Below are 23,474 nucleotides of genomic sequence, written 5' to 3'. Positions count from 1 at the left end.
AAAGTCCAGTTGTGCTTCTGGGGCTAAGCTTTTTCTGGGCTGCTCCAACATTTAGAAGATTGAGACAAAAGGAAAATGGCTCATCCTGCACCATGGACTGCACTACTCAATTAAAACAACCCTTCACAATAGCTTGAAAAAGGCCTTGTTTTCATGATGCAGGTAGAAACACTTATATAAAATAGCAAAGGTTGCAGGACATACCTATCCTGGTGGCATATTGATAACCCAATCTGGGTTAACCCCAGTAATAACTTGCTTTGGGTCTCCTCCTGATCCACCCTGCAATGAAGTCATAATTGTACAGTTGTCATAACAGTTATTACAGCTTGCTGTCATGGAGATTGCAATGTGACAAAGAACATTGTAACTTCACTGCAGGCCAGGCTGAGAAGCAACAAATTCAAATAGCTTCCTGTCATCTGTAAACACGGCAAAAAAAATTACACGTGAAAAATAAATTGAGAAATGTGCACACCTAATATATTTGACACAGATTCTTCAAATCTTTGGTTTAAAGCGCTAGGTCATCGGTCTTCCTAGATTAAATATAGATCAAAAAAGGATCTCCAGGAGGTCCTTCACTGGAAGGTAAGCAGCTCTTGCAAAAGTGAAAATGTGGCATAAATTCCTTGCCACCCCACAGAGCTTGACAATTTCACTATAGTGCAAACACAACAGCTACAAATACACAGCATGTATATATTTTTAAGAATTAAGGTTTTTTAAAACAGGAACACACAGGAGTTTAGGAACAGTTTATTATTATTATTTTTTTTTTTTTACTACTTTGGTAGTACAAAAGTCTTATACAAACCATATTGTTAAAAATACAGTTGATGTCCAAGATTAAGAAAAACTGACTTCATGAAGTTTAGGTTTATTTGTTTTTTTGTTTGTTTTTTTTTGATGACAGCAATGTTTGTACCACTTATATGCAATAAGATCACACATTTACCACATTTTTTTTCTAAAGTGGCAATACACATTTTACTTCCCACAAACATCAGCCTTATGTACATAATTAGAAATTCATGTTAAATAATTACTAGATAATCTCAACGAATAAGATTTTACATGTTAATGTACTGGATAAAAATTCTGCATATTTCTAATGGAATCAAAATAGCAACTAATTTTAAATTAAGTAAAAAATAGCATATATATTAAACATTTTCACTCTTTTGAGCATATTTACTTGCAGTGTTAAGCCACATATTACTAAAATGTGCTCCCATCAGAATAAAATCTCAGGTTTTGGGATACTCTACAATTGCACATCTTCATATTCAAAACAATCAACTGCTTAGTTGACTGTGTAAGTACAAAACAACTTTTACTCTAGAGTCCACATTTTCATCCAGTAATTTTAATATTAAAAATACGGTCACATATGTACACTTCAGTTACCTATTCTCACGATATCCTGGAATTCTGAAATTAATATACTGGCACGATTTAAATTCCTTCTGCATACATTTTAGTATGCTGTAGAGCTGTTCATGAAAAGAGTGAAATCTGCAAACATAAGGGGAAAACACAGTAGGCCAAGGATTTATCAATTTAAGTATCTCTTTTAGTAGTTTTAAGATTATATTGGTAGTCTGAGTTAAATCTGAGTGAAGGAATATATCTTATTTACACTAATAATGAAAAATCTATTAAATCTTTGTATTTACTCCCAAATAGCAGTCGGGCTCAAATAAAAGTTACTTTTGGAACTCCGATCTTGAAAACTGTAAATAAAACATTTGTTAAAAGACTTAATTTTATTTAGAATTGACAAAAATAATTGGTTTCTCTTGTAGGTCTGAGATTTCTGGACTACATCTGCCACCTACCGATCAAGTAGAGCACAGTCAGCAATGTAAACTTCCCTATATACAGTGTTGCCAACTCTCATGAGTCTCATGATAATTGTTTTCCTTAAGCCCCAGCTCCTGGAGTCAAGGGATGTGTGATGATTTCAGCCTTCATTCTTAAAGAAAAAGTAAGTTTCTAGCCCTCATGGCTAGGGAGAAAGCTTCAATATGTGACCTCCAATGCACTCTGAAGGCTCAAAGAGCAGAAGGCAAACAAACATCAAATCTATTATTTTTACATAATCTCATGATTTTTGGTGAGCCTAACTCATGATTTTTGAGCTTTTGGGCTTTGCAATACTGCTACAATATTCCTCATTCCTGAACTTTAAGTGGCAACCTATGGGGCATGTGAAATGATAGCCAGGGGAAAATCTTTTGCTGTTACACATATTGATAATTAACAATACATGCGCTGATGGAGAAACCTGACTTTCAGAGATAAAGAAAAAAATTAGAGCACTTACTCCGACTAAATAAGATGGACAGTACTCATTTAAAAAGACAAGGTGGGTGAGGTAATATCTTTTATTGGACCAACTTCTGTCTCTCTCTTCAACAGAACTGGTCCAATAAGAGATATAACCTCACCCACATTGTGTGTCTAATATCCTGGGACCGACACAGCTACAAAAACACAGCATTTATTTAAAACATGAATCAGTTATAAAGACATTTACAAGAAGTTTGTGAAGCAGATTAAACTGCTTTATAGTTTTCTCATGATTTAGTACAATCCCTATTGACATGCATTAAAGCTACAGATTGATATGTATTCTTGTTAGGCACGCAGTAGAGCAAAAGTGTCACTTTTCAGTTTCTGTTATACAGCAAAGTCTGCCAAAATATCACAAATGCTCCCAATTAAACACATCATTTCTAAGGCAAAGTGGTAATCATGGCAAGCAGACACAAACAACAATTAGCACTGCTTAACAGTCACTGATTTTGTATGAGTCACACTCAAATATGAATATAAGAAAGGACACTGATATTATGGCTTAATAGTTGGCACAAATGGATTGAGGGTACCTATTTTCAGAGACAGACACTCTGAAGGACATGGGGCTGCTCTATAATAATATTTGAATACTGTATTGTGTGCTATATGTTTGATTGTTGTCAGGCAAGTTTACTATATGATATTGTCTTAGTTTAATAGCAGGCTGTTGTAAAAAACAAGTAGGAAGGCAAAACAATGACTCAAGATAATACATTCCTCAACAAAAAGTATGTGTGTGTAGACAATGGCAGGGCAATTGGCTCAGAAGAGGTGGGCTTGACCTTCAATGGAGCCCACCAAATTGGTTTTGAGCAGCAGAGTCCAAGCACAGGAATGTGAGAAGACTGGTTAAAAAGATTCTCTGGCCAGCAGTTAGGTAGTTATCGGGAAGCTGTTCAGGGGAAACAGACTGACACCCACAGACACCTAACATGGTGTCTGACAAAGCTAGGCCTTTCTAGGATCCTCTTGCAGAGTGAAAGCGCTTTGACAGGACAGACAGCATGTAGGCCTTTTGTTGTTTAAAAATCCTCTCTCTCATGTTTTACTTTGCTGCTAACTGTTAAGAATAGAAAATACTTTTGTTTTCAGAAGGCTGTTTGGTCATTGTATTTGCCACTGGTAATAAGCTCCCAAAGACAGACCAGCAGGTGCTGAATGTAGTTGGACCTGCTGGCATAAGCATGCTTGATTCAATGCCCCACTTTCAATGGGGGAGAATCACCACCCCATGGGAAGTAAACACATGAGGCTCAGGAAGACCAGACAATGATCAAAAGTGCTGTTATCCCTGTAACCATGACAGCCACCATGCCATAAGTTTCTTATTTGGAAATAAAGGATAAAGCTGTCCCCATATAATACAACTTGCCTATGTTTTCCATTGTTTACATTGCTAAGCTAATTAAATATTTTAATTTGGACACAGCAGTTAGGAAGTTCTGGTGGAAGAACATTTGCTTTCCCAAAGGGTTACATACGTTTTTCTTTGTAAGATGAAGGCAAACCAATAGGCTGCTGACCACAGGATGCAGCACTGTCAGTGACTGGAAATATTTTATTGGCTACAAGTCTTAAGTGCTTAGGACCTACCCCTGCATAGATTCCTTCACAGAAACTATAAAGAGCTACAGTGACATAAATACATTTCCTATAATAGTACATCTCCTAAGTTTTCAATTTCAGCAACATGTTATCAAACACACTTCTAAAAACCCCATCTGCAACAGAAACAAAACTATTTACCCCACAATAAAACTGACAGACTTGGTTTTCCTTTACAAAAGTTACTTTAAGTACATTGTTGACAATGCAACAGAATGTCACTCATGAACAAGTGGCCTGATCCACTGGTACATTGGAGCTGCCCTGCACCACTTTGAGTGCACAAAACAATCCGGAGTCCAACTTAACTGGTCACTGAATGATCTCCTGATCATTGAGCTCCTAGGCCACCCTTAAGTCCAGCTAGAGGGGCTCTGGTGAGGAAAAAAGTGCAAGATCAGGAATGTTCCTGTATCTGGCAAATTCCTGGCTGCTATAAGGGCCCAGAGGGTCACTGGCAAAGACAGATTAAAGCAATTTACAGGCTACTCTAACACACACTACTGTCTAGACAACCAAGAATTTGGGAGAAGGGTCCTCAGACTGGAGAAGATAGCACAAGATATTAGTTTAATATAGTGAATAGTGTGTGCAGGCTTTTTTCAGCATGCTCAAATTTAAGTAATTGCCTTGTATTTAGATTAACAGAACTTTAAATCAATAGCAGATGCCTTACAAGTAAACTTACAATTAACTGAAAAAACCCCCTGTATGTATACCTTTCCATTATGCCGGGTTTAACAAACTGATTGTGAACAACTAACCTACGCACAGGAATATATGGTGAGCCCTGCCACAGAATTCAGATTTGCTTGATCCATAGTACAACGAGCAAGAATACAGACCAATATTTCTAACAGACTTTAGGAAGTCAACCTATAGAGAAGAGTCACATGAGTTTTAGTGTTCATTTCCATTCCTTACTCTGTGTCTTCTCCTCTTCTCAGTGCATTTTCTCTTCCTCCTTGTTGCCTTAGCATAAATAGGTCATCTGGTGATGGCAAAGACACTGGAGTCAGAAAATGGTAGTAGAGCACACACCCTAGTACAGAATCTGTGACAGTGCTGATGCTAGTTAGGGTGCATTTTATTTATTATGAACAATTTTCATTTATGTATTTAAAGCTGAAGTTATACTTAAAAAGGGAAAGAGATAAATGTGAGTTTGTTTTTTGTTTTTTTAAGTGAACCTGGCAGATTTACCTGTGCTAAAATTTTAATGCATATCAGAGTAACTTAAGTGTTCTCAGAAAACCTGAGGCAAACAAGAAAAATTGTTCTTCTTAACCTCTGAGGATAGGACAAGAAGCAACGGGCTTAAATTGCAAGGGCGGTTTAGGTTGGACATTAGGAAAAACTTCCTAATTGTCAGAGTGGTTAAGCACTGAAATAAACTGCCTAGGGAGGTTGCGCAATCTCCATCACTGGGGATTTTTAAGAGCAGGTTGGACAAACATCTGTCAGGGATGCTGATAATGCTAGATAATACTTAGTCGTGCCTTGAGTGCAGGGACTGGACTAGATGACCTCGAGGTCCCTTCCAGTCCTATGATTCTATATGTTCAAAATTTGAAAAATGCCTTTTTTTACATAAATGTAAAATGACATTCTTAAAATTTTAACCTTGTCCTGTGCAAAGATGAGAATTTTACCAAGTGCGTAATCTATTACAAAAGACATTCAAAGAGCATATATATCTACCTTAATTATATCACTTCTCTGTGGTGCTCTGGTGCTGAAAGTTTAAGATGACACTCATTAGTGGGTGTGACAATGATTATACCTACTTATCTTTTGAATTTCTATACATCCTGTTATGGTTGTATCTAGTTTATCTGTACTGTGATTTATAGATTTTTTTTTTTCCCCTAGTAAAAAATTATTAGCATTTTCTTGCAGCACATGGACTATCTGACATGAACTGCACTTGTTGCTCATTTAGTAAGGTTAGTACTGTCTCTAAAGTACTGTGTTAGCTGTCAATCTGAAACTAGTAAACAACAGTTATCTGAGGGTGGAAAAGTAATTAACTTGCTAAAACAACGAGTAGTCCTTGTGGCACCTTAGAGACTAACAAATTTATTTGGGCATAAGCTTTTGTGGGCTCGAACCCACTTCATCGGATGCATGGAGTAGAAAATATATAAATACATGAAAGGATGGGAGTTGCCTTACCAAGTGTGAAGATACCTTTAAGAAAATGTCAAAGATAACAACAGATTCCATAATTAGTTTTAGGATGAAGCAGGCATGTATTCAATTTAAATAGCTAAACTTCAAAGGGATACTTTGAAATGGGAAGGTGCCTTTTTTGTATTAATGGAGATTGGGAAGAAGTTACACAAGGTTTTTAGGATTTTAATTAAATATGTTTCAGAGTAACAGCCGTGTTAGCCTGTATTCGCAAAAAGAAAAGGATTACTTGTGGCACCTTAGAGACTAACCAATTTATTTGAGCATTAGCTTTCGTGAGCTACAGCTCACTTCATCGGATGCATACTGTGGAAACTGTAAGGGGTTCTCTTCTGTGATTCTCTCTCTCTCACATACAGCACTCAAAAATATTTTCCACAAACCTGGATTTGTGCTGGAAATAGCCCAACTTGATTATCATACACATTGTAAGGAGAGTGATCACTTTAGATAAGCTATTACCAGCAGGAGAGTGGGGTGGGAGGAGATATTGTTTCATGGTCTCTGTGTATATAATGTCTTCTGCAGTTTCCACAATATGCATCCGATGAAGTGAGCTGTAGCTCACGAAAGCTTATGCTCAAATAAATTGGTTAGTCTCTAAGGTGCCACAAGTACTCCTTTTCTTTTTAATTAAATATGGTGTAACGGAGACTATGTGGTTATGTGTCTACATTTAAGGTAACAGACGAGAATGTCCAAACATGCTAATCACAAATTTTAAACATCTTAGAAAAAGCTCCACAGGGCAACTGGAATTCAATTGGAGGGGGAAAAGAGAAAGGAGGACACTAACTACAGATATTGAACTTTCTACCATGTGAAGTTTTTATCTTCTTTATCCAATAGATTGCAATCCAAATGCAAGGTCTGAGCTTGCTATGCTATCTGCAATATTTAGACTAGTTATGTTTATATTCTGCTTAAAAGTTTTTATTTTATTTTCTCTTATATGCCACGTAAACTTTTACTTTCAAAATAAATTAAATTGGTGGAACAGATTGCTATGCTGGGAATAAACTCTGACTTCCAGGAAGGCAGTCAGCATTGACACTCAAGCCTAAGCTGTGCAACTGCAGGGCTCACTTCAAAAAAGTGCTGAGAATATGCTGGCTACAAGCAGTTTAAGCAGAGGGAAAACTTCAAGGATATTAGGGCAACTGTTGGCAATACTGCACAAAACTGCCCTAAAGCAGGAATGCCCCCAGCATACAGGAATCCTCAAGTGGCACAGCAATGCTGCAACAGCCCCTACACCAGCCCAAACCCTGCAGCTGATGTCAGGGCACAGAGTTGCCTCTGCCATATCCCAGTGATCTCTATCAGCCAGAAATGTCCCCTTCATGCTGTGGGCAGCTGGTGCATAGCTTTTACGATGCCTTTGCGCCTCCCTGTCCTGCAACTGCATGAAGTCCTTTTACTGTAGCTGAGGATCAGGGTCAAAATTCTCTAGATGTGAATGTATTTCATCAACATATGTTTACTGGCTGCAGTGACAAAAAACTCTGAACAGGCACCTATCTCTGTTCAGTTTCAGTAAGTCAGGATATTTTCTTAGGAGATAGTAAAAGGAATATGTAGGTTACATTCCTGAAGTTACTATTGCTTCAATTTTCTTAAACACAACTGTGAAATAGGATTTTGATTCAATTTATATTAGAACAGCTTTTTGCCAGTATTAACAGAAAAAAACAGGGGTCTATAACTATGTTAGGGAAAAGTGTTTTAGCCATCAGTCAAGACCTGATTATGGCCTAACACTGGATTAGGCTCTCTCCCAGATGATTTACAGAACAGTTATATCAGACTGGCATGAACTTTACAAAAGTTTCCACTGAGTCCCTCCGCCACTACCCACATTATTTCTGTTTCAATAGCGAGCAACCACTTAAATCCTATGGGAGATTCTACAATACACACAAGGTTGCCTTAGATGGACATTCAAAATTTCTCGCAAAGCTATAGCAGTATCATGCATTCCTAGGGTACAGTCTATTTTTAAATTTAAAAGATACAGTAAATTTTAGAAAGCAGCTCAGGTAATATGCAGCAATACTGTTATTTAACAAATGGAGTCGCAAAACTATCAAGTTTTATGCTATCAAAAAGATTAAAGAAATACAAAACATGTCTCCTGTATCGTTTTGTATAGGTTTGAAATAAGACTATTTTATAGTAACCTTCCAAATGTACTGGAACTCAATTTTTACTTTAATGTTGTATGTCCTTTTCTTGCTGCTTCATGAGATATATTAGAAAGCCCGGATTTCTTTTTTATTAAACAAAAACTTAAAAATCCTGCATGCACGTTAAGTGTTCCCAACCTTGTCTTATCCTGGAAGACTTTATGGAGACAGGAGAACCAGTGAAACAAGAGTCCGAGTCAAGAAACAAAGATGAGAACTGAGAGTTTGGTTAGACTAGGAAAAGGAATCAAGGTTAATCCCTAGTGTAGAATCAAGTTATCACCTCAGGTTAGCTGGCAGAGATCGACTCTAATGGGAAGCAAGAAAAAACACTTTTAAAAAGTTAAAATAAAAAAAGTGTTCAAGCTACCATTTTACCGCAAAAGAAAAGCAAAATGGGCAAAGTCCATTTTTTAAATGGAAGTCCTTTGTAGGTCACTTTATGTAGGTCATTGCAGCAATAGCCACTAAAAAGCCAAGAGCTACCAACACAAGCAGGGGCACCATTTCAACCTGTTTCATACTGGAGGTCTGCTCATGGCACACACCCCAGCCCCAGGCGGAGCTCTTACCTGCCATGACATGCACCTAGGTCCCCTCCTTCAGGAGCCAGGGTTCTCTGGCTCCCGCAGTCAGTTTTCTACACTGTGGTAGCTCACCCATCCCGCCCCATCCTCTAATCAGCAGCCGCTCTCTTCCAATGGGATGCAAGGATGGGGATTCAAACGGAGTCTGAAGGCTTGGAAGATGAGGGGCTCGCACAGCCTAGCCCACTGGGGTCAAACGACAGCAGGACCGACACAGACAACTTAACTGGCCCAAGCCCAAGAGAAAGGGGTTGGCCCCTGGGAAGAGCAGGGCCCCTAGGGGTGGAGCAGGCAAGGAAGGGGTCAGTCAGGGTGGGAGGAGGGAGCACAGAGTCCCCTGTGGTGATGGGGGGAAGGACAGAGGGAGCAGGGGGTGCTGGAGCCTGGGGAAGGAAGGAGTACAGTGGGGTGGGAAAAGGGAGTCAATCTCCACAGGAAGGGAGAGGTGAGGGCATAGGGCTGTGTCCTGAGGGAGGGAGTAGTGAGGAGGAACAGACCCTGGGGCAAGGATCCTGAGGGAAGGGGAGCTGAAGAAGGATGGGGGGGGCTAGGAGCAGATAAGTGGGTCTTGGGATCCATTTGCCCTCAGAGAAGCAGGAAGCGCCCTCACCTCTTCCTGGGAAAAGGTTGGAGACAGACCCTTCTGGTCCAGAGCCATCATGTCCACTAGTGGGTGCAGCTTCAAGGACAGGTGTGTTCCCATGCTGCACTGAAAATTCTGCCAGCAGGTGCTGAGCTCACTGGGGTGTGCTGCTGGTCAACACAGATATTGACTTGCACTCCACTGACATCCCACCCACCAGGTAAGTCCCCTTCAGCTACCAGCAGCAGGCATCTCAACAGCTGACGAATGTTACACTAGTGTCCAAAGTCCTTAAATCAGGAGAAGTCCGCAGTGGTGCTAAGCACCATACAAACCACTAAGAAGGCTCAGTTCCTGTCCCACAGATCTGAATCTAATCCTTATAATTCCATATGGCACGCAGGCAAATATTATTCCCATTTTACAGCAATCAAAACTGAGGTACAGCGTCTCAACACAGACTGGAACTTTAAAAACATATCTACAAACTTTAAATAATAAACAAGACTATTTTTTCTCAAACTTTAAAATGTGCAATTTTCTTGGTGTTTGGTTTTACATATTCTCCTGTGAGAACTACAACTCAATCATTGCAGTGTTGTGTTTAAGAGCCTCCTGGAAAGTAAATAGCCTTTAAACAGAAGAGAAAGTGACTTTTAAATGTCAGTTTTACTCCCGTTTAAAGTCAGTTTCTAGTCTTATTATTTGTACTAGAGTAACACCCCTAGAATCCCAGGTAGGTGCAATATAAACTCATGGAGACTTGCCCTAGTAGGATGCTTCCAAGTCAGATGATCTATTCCAATTTTGGGATTGGGAATATCTTGCTGTATTATCTCATTCTAAATTTAAATATAAACTTAAATATGGCTTTAATTGGTGTTTGTATGTATTTTTTTCTTTCTTTATATAGGAATTAGATACAGGGCTCTTGTCAGCTAATTTCTAAGTTATTATCTGGAAAAAAAAAAGTTTTCAGGTGCCTAAGTAGCCCTTGGAATCATGGTTAAAGTTGCCTCCCCACCCCAACCAAAATTTGAAATGGTGCTCCTAACAAGGTATGTGCACCATTCAGAGGTATCCAAGATTCCACAGTTATGGCACCATTTGATACAAGAAGCAATAACTGCAGCATTTAAACTATAGGAAACAACAGACATCTCAGATATTCCTGTGAGGCTGTGATCTGCAAGTCTTAACCACCATTATAAATAAGTTTGGTTCCATGCCCATTCAGTGCTTTATGCCTCTGCTGACTGCCCAAGTATTTTCTAGTTAGTGCCAGTTGTGATAATGTTTTTTATACTGAGGACATAGTCCTCACCAGCACCTGGAATGAAATGAAATAATTTACAGAGAATATGAGTAAATACAGATGTTCTTTTACACCTCTTCATTCTTTGGATTGTGGAAGCGACAATAAAAGATAAATGGATTTTATTTCAATTTAAACCTTAAATATAGAATATAAATAAATAATTGGGTAAGAGTCTGGTTAGACTTGACAAGGTAACTGAAAGGTGGTGTATACATCTTTGTAGATGTATTTTCTCTTTGTGACATTTTATAATTAACCAATGTGTGTTAGAATATGGATAGCCACATATTTAACATCTTAACAAAAGAACTCAGTGAGAATATATCTGACCCTCTCACCAGATCCCACTTTCCATGTCAGTCTATAATCTTCAGCACCCACCAGTTATTCTGTGCCAGTTCTCCCGCCTGCTCCTTGTCTGATAGGTGTGGCAGGAACTTCTCGTGATCCATGTTTGACAGGTGTGGCAGGCACTTCTCCATTGACACCTTCAACACCACTAACAGACATCAAGCTTTTCCGCTCTTTGGATGTAGATTTGTGCTCTACTTTTGTGACTCTAAATCTGAAACAAGCAATACAAGAACCCATTTAGGATAGGTTGGTTCATCAATCTTCAACATCCCAATGAGGCAAGTATTATCCCAACTATATAGATAGAAAACAAGATATTTTAAAAGGGGCTTTCCAAGAATACAGCAGGAGGGAAGTCTAAAGTTGGGAGTTCCTATCTCAAACTCTAGTGTTTGGACCATACCTACCTCTATTGGAAAAAGAAACAAGATCTCTAATTTTAAAACAAGACTACACTATTGGTTGAGCAATCATGAATAGTCCAAAAGCCAAAAAAACTGAAACAAGAAGGAAAACTGCATCTTCTGTATTTGATACTTACTGTAAAGAAAGTCAAAAGAATGAGGATTTATCTGTAATTCTTGCTTTCTTTTTAGGCAGTTGTGTTACTGGATCCACAGCTTTGGATTTCTACTCACAATATGAAGGGATTTTAAAAAATTCCACAGCACAAAATTTTAAAGCCACTGGCTCTGAGGCAAAGTATAATTCATTAGTGTCCTTGACTAGATTAAAAAGAACAATTACCCATATTAGCCCACGCTGAAGTGAAATTCACTTTATTGTGCTCCTTAAGCATCTTCCATTTCCATCCCCTCAAAGGAAGCATAAACAGTCAGACATATGTCACAGACATCAGGGTCCATGTGCAATCCAAGCACTAAACTGCAAATACTCATGTCAATATGCTATGCACATGAGCAGATGAGAGGAAGAACCTGAGTCCAGGTCTTCTGTGGTTCCTATGATGGTGGAGGCATCCATCCATTAAAAAAAAGATCGTATTATGAGGGAAATTTGGAGCTTGTAGACTTCCCCACCTAAATGTGGGAGGTAGGGAGTAATATGCACACACGTGTGCTGGAACCCTGAAGCTCCAAAGACTCAGTATAAACCTGAACGTTATTAAACTATGGGGACCCATCAAGAATTTCATGACAACAGCAGATTAGTGCAAGGCACAGGTCTTTAGGCCTCATTTTGTGCCTTCTGGGAGGTGGTACTTTAATCTCCTTGCTCCGTTTAGAGGTTGTGACTAGGATGGGAAGCCTGAGGAGTGGTGACATAGCTAGGTGAAGAAAACAGGATGAGGAGCCAGTGGTGGGCAAAAGATAGGACTTAGAAAAGGCCAGGCTGGAGGGGACACAGCAGAAGGGGTCAAGTTGGTGGGGGGAAGGGGGGGCTGTGCGCAGAAAGGGCAGACAGGTCTGTTATCACTAGGGAACATGACTCCCCCTCAGAGACTGGGGTGGAACCCATGATTCCCAAATCTCATCATTCCTTTGGTGTCAGAACACATCGGTGAAAGCCTCTGGTAAAGTGTCTCATCCCCCTCCACACAGAATGACAACAGTCACTGTGCTCGAATAGCAAAGTTCCACGTAGCAGACACTGCTGATGACCCACGTGTGTTGATACGATGCCACATCATAGAATTTCTGTCTAAGTTTGCATTTATAAAAACCAGCAGCGCGCACGTGCACACACACACTAAGAGAACATTACGGTTGTAAAGTCAAGCTCTCAAAAGATAGGAAATGCAGGTTTCTGTGCAGTCTTAATTCAGCCCTCTGAGGTGTATGTCTTACGATACAGCTTCTAATTACAGACTAGATCTTGCCTTAGTCATATCCATTCACAATGCTGCTGCAAAGGTAATTTTCCTCTCCCACTGCTTTGACCTCTCTTTGCATCCCGTCTCCCCTCTCTATGCATCCCTCCACTAGCTCCCATTTCTCTCTCCCAAGAAATATAAGCTACTTGCTTTCACTTTCAGACTCTTTCATAGCCTATCCCCACCCTATCAATTCTCATTCATTACCAAGGTGTTGGATCACACCTCCAATCAGCCCATTGCCCACTTGTTAAATTTTCAAATAAGCATCTTAGTGCATTTTCCCATGCTGTCCCTTCACACTTGGGAGGAGCTCCATATAAAATATCTGCAAAATAGCTCATCCTCCTCCTTCAAACTCTCCTTTTCTACAGGGCCAACAAAAAAACATGACAATGGTTATGTTGATGATGTGCTGAGACCACTGACCAACACTGTCTCACTGTTTCCTTGTACTTCCCCATCTGTCATCTTTTGTCTCACACTTAGACTATGGCCTTGGCTACACTTGCGAGTTACAGCACAATAAAGAAGCCCTGGCCGCACTAGCTCACTGCCCATCCACACTGGCAAGGCATGTAGAGCACTCTGACTCTGTAGCTACAGCGCTCCTGGTACTCCACCTTGGTTAGTGGAATAACATGCGCCCCCGCTGGAGCGCCGCAGCACCAGTGTGGACACCCTGGTCCTATAGTGCGCTCTGATCAGCCTCCAGAAGTGTCTCACAATGCCTGTGCTAGCCACTCTGGTCATCACTTTGAACTCTACTGCCCGGCCCTCAGGTGACCACCTGTCAGACCGGCCCTTTAAATTCTCTGGGAATTTTGAAAAATCCTTTCCCGTTTGCTCAACCATGCGTGGAGTGCTCTCAGCAAATCTTTCCAGGTGACCATGCCTCCACACGCCAGGCGAGCCCCAGTATGGAGCAATGGTGAGTTGCTGGACCTCATCAGTGTTTGGGAGGCGGAAGCTGTCCAGTCCCAGCTGGGCTCCAACCGTAAGAATTACGATACCTTCGGGCAGATATCAAGGGACATGATGGAAAGGGGCCATGACCGGGACGCACTACAGTGCGGGATTAAAGTGAAGGAGCTGCAGAATGCCTACTGCAAAGCCAGTGAGGCAAACAAACGACCTGCCATTTCTACAAAGAGCTGGACATATTTGGGGGCGACCCCACCTCCACTCCGGGGACCACCATGGACACTTCAGAGCCCAGTGCAACAAGGGAGGAAGAGGAGCAGCAAAGTGGGAGCAAGGGTGCTGAGACGGAGGAAGATACCCTGGAATCCCTAGATGCATGCAGCCAGGAGCTGTTCTCAAGCCAGGAGGAAGGTAGCCAGTCACAGCGGCCAGTGCTTGGGGAAGGACAAACACCAAAGGAGGTTCCTGGTAAGTGGCTTTTATTTTGGGAAAGAAGTTATTTGGTGTGGGCTCTTGAGGCGAGGAGGGTTAGGGCTGCATGCATGCCTAGATGCGGAATAGGTGCTGATGTGCTCTCTCACATTGCGGTAATCGGCCTCAGTGATCTCTTCAAGGGTCTCATCCAGAACTTGGGCAATGCGCTTGCGCAGGTTTCTCAGGAGAGCCACTGTGGTCCTTGTCCCAGTCAGGCTAACTTCTCCGCGCCACTGTGCCATGAGGGGCGAGGGGACCATTGCTGCATACAGGCAAGCTGCATATGGGCCAAGGTGAAAACCACATTGCAGAAGACGACCTTCCCTTGCTTCCTCAGAAGCAAGAGATCTTCCAGGACGAACTCCTGCGGAAAATGTGGGGACACTGTTCAGTATAGGGGCCCCCTGCTGCTGTTGGCTCCCCAAAGGCACAGAAACCCAGAGGACAGTACAGCCATGAAACAATCAGTCACACTTGACCGTGCGCTTACTCACCATTTTGGGGCTCCTGTGGGTTGTGCGCTCTTGCTTTGGAACAGGCAAATTATGCTATTGTGTAGACTGTGCTTGCCCTTAAGTATGGGGGAATCATTGCTCTGTCTGGTGTGAACAATGTTGCCTCTGTTAAGTGTTGCATTTTGCCTTTACAGATGCAACCTTGAGATCTCATCCACCCGTGTTATCACCAGCCGAAAGACTCCAAAGAATCAGGAAGAGGCCACGTAGAAGGAAGGAAGACATGTTGCGTGAAGTAATGCAGCATTCAAGGAATGAAAATCAAAAAGGGCAGGAGTGGCGGGAGAGTGAAAGGAGGGTCCACTAGCAGAATGCGGATCGTCGGCACTAAAGCATGGAGCGGCTGCTAAGCATCACGGAGGGCCAAGCGGACTCGATTCAGGCGCTCGTAGCAATGCAGGCGGAGCACTACCACGCCGTGCCCACTCCCCCCCCCCCCCCCGCGCAGCCCTTGTCCCAAAACTCTTTCCCTTGTGCCCCCATGTCACCTCCAGCCCACTTTCCCCAACATCCAGGTTCTTACTACCACCCACTGCCTCCAACACCTGTAGCTTCACCACCCAGCCCTGAAAACTATGACCCTTACCCACTGCACTCAACCCCCATCACCATGCAGTATAGCCATCCTGAAGTGCAGCACTCATTGCACAGCACTCCAGACAGGACATAGGCAAATCTGTGATTGTACTGTCCCCCAAATCCTTTCCCTGTTTCCCAAGCAGTTGTGTCTCTTTTCAACAAATGAATTTTCTTTTCAATAAATGGATTTTTTGGATTTGAAAACATTTTTTTATTATTGCATAAAGTAAAAGATGCAGTGCCTGTTTCTTTCCTGGGCTAAGGTAAGTCAGCGTAGCAAACACAGATTCCTACTAACATTGGAACCACTGAACTTCACTCCTGTGCAAGGCACCAGACATTACTGGTGGCTTTCAGCCTCAAATTGCTCCCTCAAGGCATCCCTAATCCTTGCAGCCCCATGTTGGGCCGCTCTAATAGCCCTGCTCCTGGCTGTTCAAATTCAGCCTCCAGGTGTTGAACCTCCAAGTTCCATGCCTGAGTGAATCGTTCACCCTTCCCTTCACAAATGTTATGGAGGGTACACCACGCAGATAGAACCGCGGGGATGCTGTCATCGGCCAAGTCCAGCTTCCCATACAGAGAGAGCACCAGCGGCCCTTTAAATGGCCAAAAGCACACTCCACGGTCATTCTGCACTGGCTCAACCTGTTGTTGAACCACTCCTTGCTGCTGTCAAGGCTCCCTGTGTAGGGTTTCATGAGCCACGGCATTAAAGGGTAAGCGGGGTCTCCAAGGATCACAATGGGCATTTTGACTTCCCCTACGGTGATCTTCTGGTCTGGGAAAAGAGTCCCGGCTTGCAGCTTCTTGAACAGGCTAGTGTTCCGAAAGATGCATGCATCATGCACCTTTCCGGGCCAGCCTGCGTTTAATGTCAATGAAACACCCACGGCGATACACAAGTGCCTGGAGAACCATCGAGAAATACCCCTTCCGATTAACGTATTCGGAGGCTAGGTGGGCTGGTGCCAGAATTGGAATATGCGTCCCATCTATCGCCCCTCTCCAGTTAGGGAAACCCATTTGTGCCAAGCCATCCACAATGTCACACATGTTACCCAGAGTCATGGTTCTTCTCAGCAGGATGAGATTAAAGGCCCTGCAAACTTGCATCAACACGATTCCAACGGTCGACTTCCCCACTCCAAACTGGTTAGCGACCGATCAGTAGCTGTCTCGAGTTGCCAGCTTCCAGATTGCAATAGCCACCCGCTTCTCCACTGTCAGGGCAGCTCTCAATCTCGTGTCCTTGCGCCGCAGGGCTGGGGTGAGCTCCTCACACAGCCCCATGAAAGTGGCTTTTCTCATCCGAAAGTCGTCATCCCAGACTTGCATGACGATGTTATCGCACCACTCAGTGCTTGTTTTCCAAGCCCAAAAGCAGAGTTCCACAGTGGTAAGCATGTCCATGAATGCCACAAGCTTATGTCATATGCGTTACTCGAGTCGATATCATCAGAACCCTCACTGTCACTTTGGATCATAAGGAATAACTTGACTGCCAAACGTGACATGCTGACGAGACTCATCAGCATACTCCTCAGCAGTTTGGGCTCCATTCCTGCAGACCGAAAGGGAAGACAGAGCGCGCAGTACAAAAAACGTTGAAAGATGAAGCCAAATGTGGACAGAAGCAAAGGGAATGCTGGGATGCGAACCAATGCGTCGCGGGGCGTGGGACAGGACCCAGAATGCCCCGCTCTCCTGCCCCCTTCTCACAAGGGACAGCGCCAGAATGGGAAGAAGTGCTCTGTGGGACAGCTGCCCATAATGCACCGCTCCCAATGCTGCTGCAAGTGCCACAAATGTGGCCACACCAGTGTGCTTGCAGCTGTCAGTGTGGACAGACTGCAGCGCCTTCCCAACTGCGCTCCACGAAGGCGGGTGTAACTCTCAGCGCTCTACATCTGCAAGTGTAGCCATGCCCTATGTCTACACTGCAAGTGCTTCAGCAGCACACCAACACAGGAGCAGCTACAGTGCTGTAGCATAGACGCTCACTACAGTGACAGAAGGGGGTTTTTCCATCGCTCGATGGGTGGTCGCTAGATTGACAGAAGAATTCTTCCATCTTGCATCTGCAGTGGGGTTAGGTCAATATAACTACATCACACAGGGAATGAAAATTTTCATTGCCCAGAGCAATGTAGTTAGAATGACCTAAGTTTTAGGTGTAGACCAGGCCTTAGACTAAAGTAAGTTCTTTGGGGCAGAGGCTGTCTTTTTATTCTGCATTTGGGCAGCATCTAGCATAATGGGGTCCTGGTCCATGACTAGGGCTCCAGACACTAATGGTAATACAAATTAATCATTAAAATTCTTTCACTTGCCAATATGCTTATCCAAATCCCAATAAAAAAAATCTGATCAAAAAAGAGAACTAGTGAATTGACAAAGTTTGGATTAATAGGTCAGATATCTGATGCCTAGGGAAGTAACACAATGCCTTGAAAGTTAATTACAGTCTTGCAATTCAGAAAAATCCATGTGCTGGGTTGTGGTAAGAATCGTTACAGAAGTAGGTGGTAGCAGCATATAACTAATCCAACAGTAAGAGTCAGACGAGATAACATGTAAATAAAGCATGAAACAAAACAGAACAGTCTTACCTTCCCACAGAAAGTACTGTAACTTCTCCTTGTCGGCTTTTTCTTTGTTCTTTAGATTTGTTGGTTGGCTTTAAAAGATGCCATCTTTTGTGACTACAGCGAGTACAAACATCCTTCTCTGCTACTCCCCCAACAGTATGCAAGTGATGGCCATGACAGTTATGTTTTGATGGAGTATCACCTGGTGACAAAGGAGAGCCTGGACTTGTAGGACTGCCTGGAGTGGTAGGAGACACAGGGCTATTTTTAAAAAACAAAACAAAAATTAACAATGTTTAATTTTAATTACATATAATTGTTCTTCTTAGAAATAGCTTGCCAGTTTCTTTAAATTTAAATAATCATCCCACCTTATTCTCTGATCACACACCCTAAGGTTGTACCCAGTTAGTGTTAAATTTAGATTGTTGATTTTTTTCCCCCTCACAGAAGGTAGTTTTAGCTGACAAAAAGATACATTAGTCTGGTGTGGAAAAGTCAACAATTTATTCCAGCCTTCTCCCTCCACCCCCCCTTTTATTGAGAGAAGAGCACCAGCAGACACCACCACCACACACCACAAAAAAGGCAGTTTTGCAAATTCACATATACATCTTCATTTTCTCTTGTGAAAAGTCAAAGAGAAGCCAAAACCATTTAGTAGTTCAAATTTTAACTCAACCACACACTCCTGCATCATCACACAAGATTAGTTTGAAATTGGCCCATATTTGAAAACAGACATCTCTCAAGATTGCAAAGACATTTTCCTCAAAATATTGCTCCAAGTAAAATAGGAGGTAAAATGAAGGAGAAGGAACAAAGTGTGTAAATAATGCATATAGAGGGCTGATTTACACACAGGCTTTGTACTACTATAATTATATTTGTTTAGAAAATGGTATAATTAAAAGTGGAACAACCCTCTTCAGCGTGGATGCAGTTGTACCAGCCTAAAGGTGTTTATATCGGTGCTGATATAGTTAAACATGTTTTATCAGTACAGACACAAGCACCTTTAGAGACTGGTACAACTGCATCCAAAAGAAAGGTATGTCTACAGTGGCAAGTTTCTGCACAACAAGTTATACCACTTTTATTAAGGCGCTAGAATTAAACTGCTGTTACATGTCCACACCACTCCTTGTGACGGTGGAATCCATCCATGGTAGCAGCTCTTACAATGGCAAAGAGAGCAGTGCATTGTGGTAGTTATTCCACTGTGCAACTGGCTGCAGGGTGCTTTGGGAGGGGTTTGCAATGCCTCCTGGGGCAGGCACAGCGTCACATGATGCAGGTTTCCCAATCCTGCTGTTCCACGGGCATCCTACTAAATTGCCAGCTGCTTTTCAACTGAAAGGGGGAGAGGGGCAGAGTGCGACATGGAGTGTGTGTGTATACGGAGGGGGGAGGAGAGACTGTGTTTTGGGGGACAGAGTGTGTCAGCATACTGTCTTGTAAGTTCAGACAGCGGCAGGAAGTAACCAGAGCTGAGACAGGGGGAGGGGGAAACCCCGACATCAGCTCCTGCCTCCCTCCCTGGGCTTTCTGCACAGCACTCTCTCTCTCACACACACACACACACACACACACACACACCTGTGTTCAACAGCACAAGAATTACCACATTAATGGCTTGCTGTGTGTCCTAGAGCAGATCAGCACAGCATGTAAGGGCTGCCAGAAATGGAGCTTTGAAAGGGGAGGGGCACATGTCTCCAGGGAAGCTGAGTTCTAAACAATGAGCATAGCAGCCACTTGAGGGATTAGGGAACACTTCCGGAGGCCAACTGATTGTTTTCTGCACTGTAATATGTTTACACTGCCAATACAGCACTGGACCCTCTGCGCTGTAAGGTTTACGACAAGAGACTCTTGTTGAGGTGGTTTTTGGCAACGCTGCAACTGAGGAGTTTCTGCGCACTAAGTGACTTGGTAGTGTGTACACCTCAGTAGTTACACCACAGAAAGCTGCTTTAATGCACAGAAACTTGCCAGTGTAGACAAGGCCTAAGAAGGGTTGTTCCACTTTAACTCTCTCATTTTCTAAAACATATATAGTTATATTGGCACATAAAACTGTGTATACTACCCCAAAGTATACGCACATTTACAACTGAACAAATATTCTAAGAAAAAAAGAAAGATGTGTATTTTTGAAGTCAAGTTTTGTACAAATCAAGCCCCTAGAAAGCTACTGTCTCTTCCCCTCTCATCTTTCAGATCAGCCTCTAGCAATCTGGGTTAGTTCTCTAGCTGTTAAGCGGTGGGTTAGTTTTTCAAGCCCTAGCCTTGTTTTAAAGAATTAAACAAGTGTGTAAAGGCACTCTGAGCTACTGTCAATTTTCAATCCCCGGTATGATAGATTTCCTCTCTCTTCCGAGAGAAACTTTTTTCTGAGGAACTTTCAATTCTGTGTGTATGCATTGAGATTTACAGTAGAAATCTCAGTGAATCAGAGAAGAATAAGACAATGAAATCAAAATAGTTTCTTTTCAACCAATGACTCAGGCAAGTGAGAGCAAAAGAATAGAAAAAACCTGATTAGCAAGTAAAGCAACTTGTGGCAATCTGTATTTTTTCTAATAAGAGGTATAGATACCTTGTTTTTATGAAATCAAATGTACATTTCCAGTTTTGATAAAAATGGACACTACATAAACTTACAGGAGTAGTGTGACAAGAACATATGCATTTTTTGTTTTTTAAAAAAAGAGTAACTGCATCTTTGAAGTAGCATCCCTGTGATTAAGCTCCCAAATGACTGCTACTGAATGTTCTTGAATCTAAAACTAGAGTGAACAAACTTTCAGTTATCATAATAGCATTTAAAGGATTGCAATTTCACTGAGATTTCAGTTTTAATTAACATAGAATCATTGGTAGGGTACATCTTGACATAGTAGAGGAAACATACAGAGTTAAAATAGAAAGGTCTTACCTTTCAGGATCACACACACTGTTATCTGCCACCATGGCCTTTAACATATCAGCATTTGCTGCAAAAAGCATAAACAGAAATTGTTAGAAGAAATGTGTTGCTATGTCCTTGTATAACCAAAAAAAGATAGTAAAAAGTAAGCAAGCTGAAGATTCTAATTTTGACCCAGAATCCACTTAGCAAAGGTGCATTAACAGCAATCTCACGAGCTGAACTGAATGGCTCTGAATTTAGTTCCATCTAGACCGGAGAAGTCTGCATTATGGAGTCTCCAAAAGGTAAGATGCCAAAGGCAACAAATAAAAAATCTGCATGCAAACAAAATAAATCTGTATGATGAAATATTTTTAAGAGCAGGTGTCAAATATAAAGGGAAGGGTAAACCCCTTTGAAATCCCTCCTGGCCAGGGGAAAGCTCCTCTCACCTGTAAAGGGTTAAGAAGCTAAAGGTAACCTCGCTGGCACCTGACCAAAATGACCAATGAGGAGACAAGATACTTTCAAAAGCTGGGAGGAGGGAGAGAAACAAAGGGTCTGGGTCTGTCTGTAGTCGTCTTGGCCAGGGACAGAACAGGAATGGAGTCTTAGAACTTTTAGTAAGTAATCTAGCTAGGTATGTGTTAGATTATGATTTCTTTAAATGGCTGAGAAAAGAATTGTGCTGAATAGAATAACTATTTCTGTCTGTGTATCTTTTTTGTAACTTAAGGTTTTGCCTAGAGGGGTTCTCTATGTTTTTGAATCTAATTACCCTGTAAGATATCTACCATCCTGATTTTACAGGGGGGATTTCTTTATTTCTATTTACTTCTATTTTTTTATTAAAAGTCTTCTTGTAAAACACTGAATGCTTTTTCATTGTTCTCAGATCCAAGGGTTTGGGTCTGTGGTCACCTATGCAAATTGGTGAGGCTTTTTATCCAACATTTCCCAGGAAAGGGGGGGTGCAAGTGTTGGGAGGATTGTTCATTGTTCTGAAGATCCAAGGGTCTGGGTCTGTAGTCACCTAGGCAAATTGGTGAGGCTTTTTACCAAACCTTGTCCAGGAAGTGGGGTGCAAGGTTTTGGGAAGTATTTTGGGGGGAAGGACGCGTCCAAACAGCTCTTCCCCAGTAACCAGTATTAGTTTGGTGGTGGTAGCGGCCAGTCCAAGGATAACGGGGGTAATATTTTGTACCTTGGGGAAGTTTTGACCTAAGCTGGTAAAGATAAGCTTAGGAGGTTTTTCATGCAGGTCCCCACATCTGTACCCTAGAGTTCAGAGTGGGGGAGGAACCGTGACAGCAGGTTAGACAAACACCTGCCAGGGATGGTCTAGGTAACATTTAGTCCTGCCATGAGTGCGGGGACTGGACTAGACGACCTCTCAAGGTCCCTTTCAGTCCTATGATTCTATGAAATGCTGATTTATTTAAAAACTTATAGGAGTTTATAATTGAGAAGGTAAAGTTACTCTTGCTGTAGAACACATATCTCAGTCCCAATACAAAGCACATATATTACTGTCCATGTTATGAGAATGCTTGACATGCTTAATACCATGCATACAATCTACCAAACTGATAACCTTGTCTAAAAAGCACTCCCAGGCCACAAGTCAAAGATTAGTGGAGTTAATGAATATTTAATTATTTGGATGGATCTCAAAGGCAACAATTCAGCCACCATTAAAATAAAGCTGCCTTTTGGTAAAATAAGCAGCTGTTTAACAGTGCACACTAGTACTACACAACCTTAAGTACACTACAACTTAAGAATTATAGACAGATCACATATTCAGAGCAACATATTGAGGGCCAGCTACTCCCAACCTGCACAAAAAAAGTATTCCAATTATAAACAAGTGAATTCTGAATAGCCACCACATTCTCTCTTCAGGGTATTTATGAATGTACAGAAAAGGCCAGGAGCTACAACCCTTCAACTGTGAACAGCCCAAGTTTCCAAAGGAAAATCTGATCCAATTCCCTTCGCTTCCAGGACATCCACATAGATACTAGCCTTTGCATTGCATTTGGCATATTCCTAGAGCTGTACTGCTACTGGATCACTAGTTCAGCTATACACTGCAGGTTGGATACCACAAAGGAGAAGTTAATGGTCTAAGGGCAGTCTTAACTTGTACATAAATTTACACTGGGAGAAACTCATAGAAGAGCAGTTCAATACATAGCAGCTACTCCCTGATTAAGGTCCTACAACTCTCTAAAAACCCATGTAATCCCAATTGTGTGATGTTGCAAAGAGCAGATTCCATCAATGTTACAGAGAAGAATGCTACACAGGCACCACTCTCCTGTTTTGGCCGGACAGCCACTCTATTTCATTGCTCCCCTGCAAGCCGAGCTACAAGCAAGCCTCTGTCCTTACGTATCTTTGACTATGTATTAACTAACTTGAAATAAAGTAGAGTGTTTACTTCAATG

The 23,474-nt window shown here is 41.9% G+C and overlaps 1 protein-coding gene across 5 annotated transcripts in view; it reads right to left on the bottom strand.

The window, feature by feature from the left end:
• Positions 1–801: 801 nt before the first annotated feature.
• Positions 802–23,474, bottom strand: part of RELL1 (RELT like 1) — a 37,453-nt gene continuing 14,780 nt past the window's right edge. Inside the window, exons 4-8 of one of the 5 annotated variants that reach the window (XR_014711455.1) lie at positions 21,049–21,106; positions 18,129–18,368; positions 11,175–11,401; positions 5,671–5,704; positions 802–4,960 (exon numbers count right to left, since the gene is read on the bottom strand). Coding sequence is in view for 4 of the 5 variants with exons in the window: in XM_084627268.1 (XP_084483394.1) it covers positions 11,221–11,401; positions 18,129–18,368; positions 21,049–21,106 (479 nt within the window). In the remaining variant the exon portion in view is untranslated. The remainder of the gene's footprint in view (positions 4,961–5,670; positions 5,705–11,174; positions 11,402–18,128; positions 18,369–21,048; positions 21,107–23,474) is intronic. The other 4 variants (XM_084627268.1, XM_084627267.1, XM_084627266.1 and 1 more) reach the window with 4 other exon arrangements.

Source organism: Lepidochelys olivacea, assembly GCF_965140295.1.
Source record: "Lepidochelys olivacea isolate rLepOli2 genome assembly, chromosome: 4".
Lineage (NCBI taxonomy): Eukaryota > Metazoa > Chordata > Testudines > Cheloniidae > Lepidochelys > Lepidochelys olivacea.
Note: the sequence above shows the minus strand (reverse complement) of the source record. Positions and strands in the feature narration are given on the sequence as shown.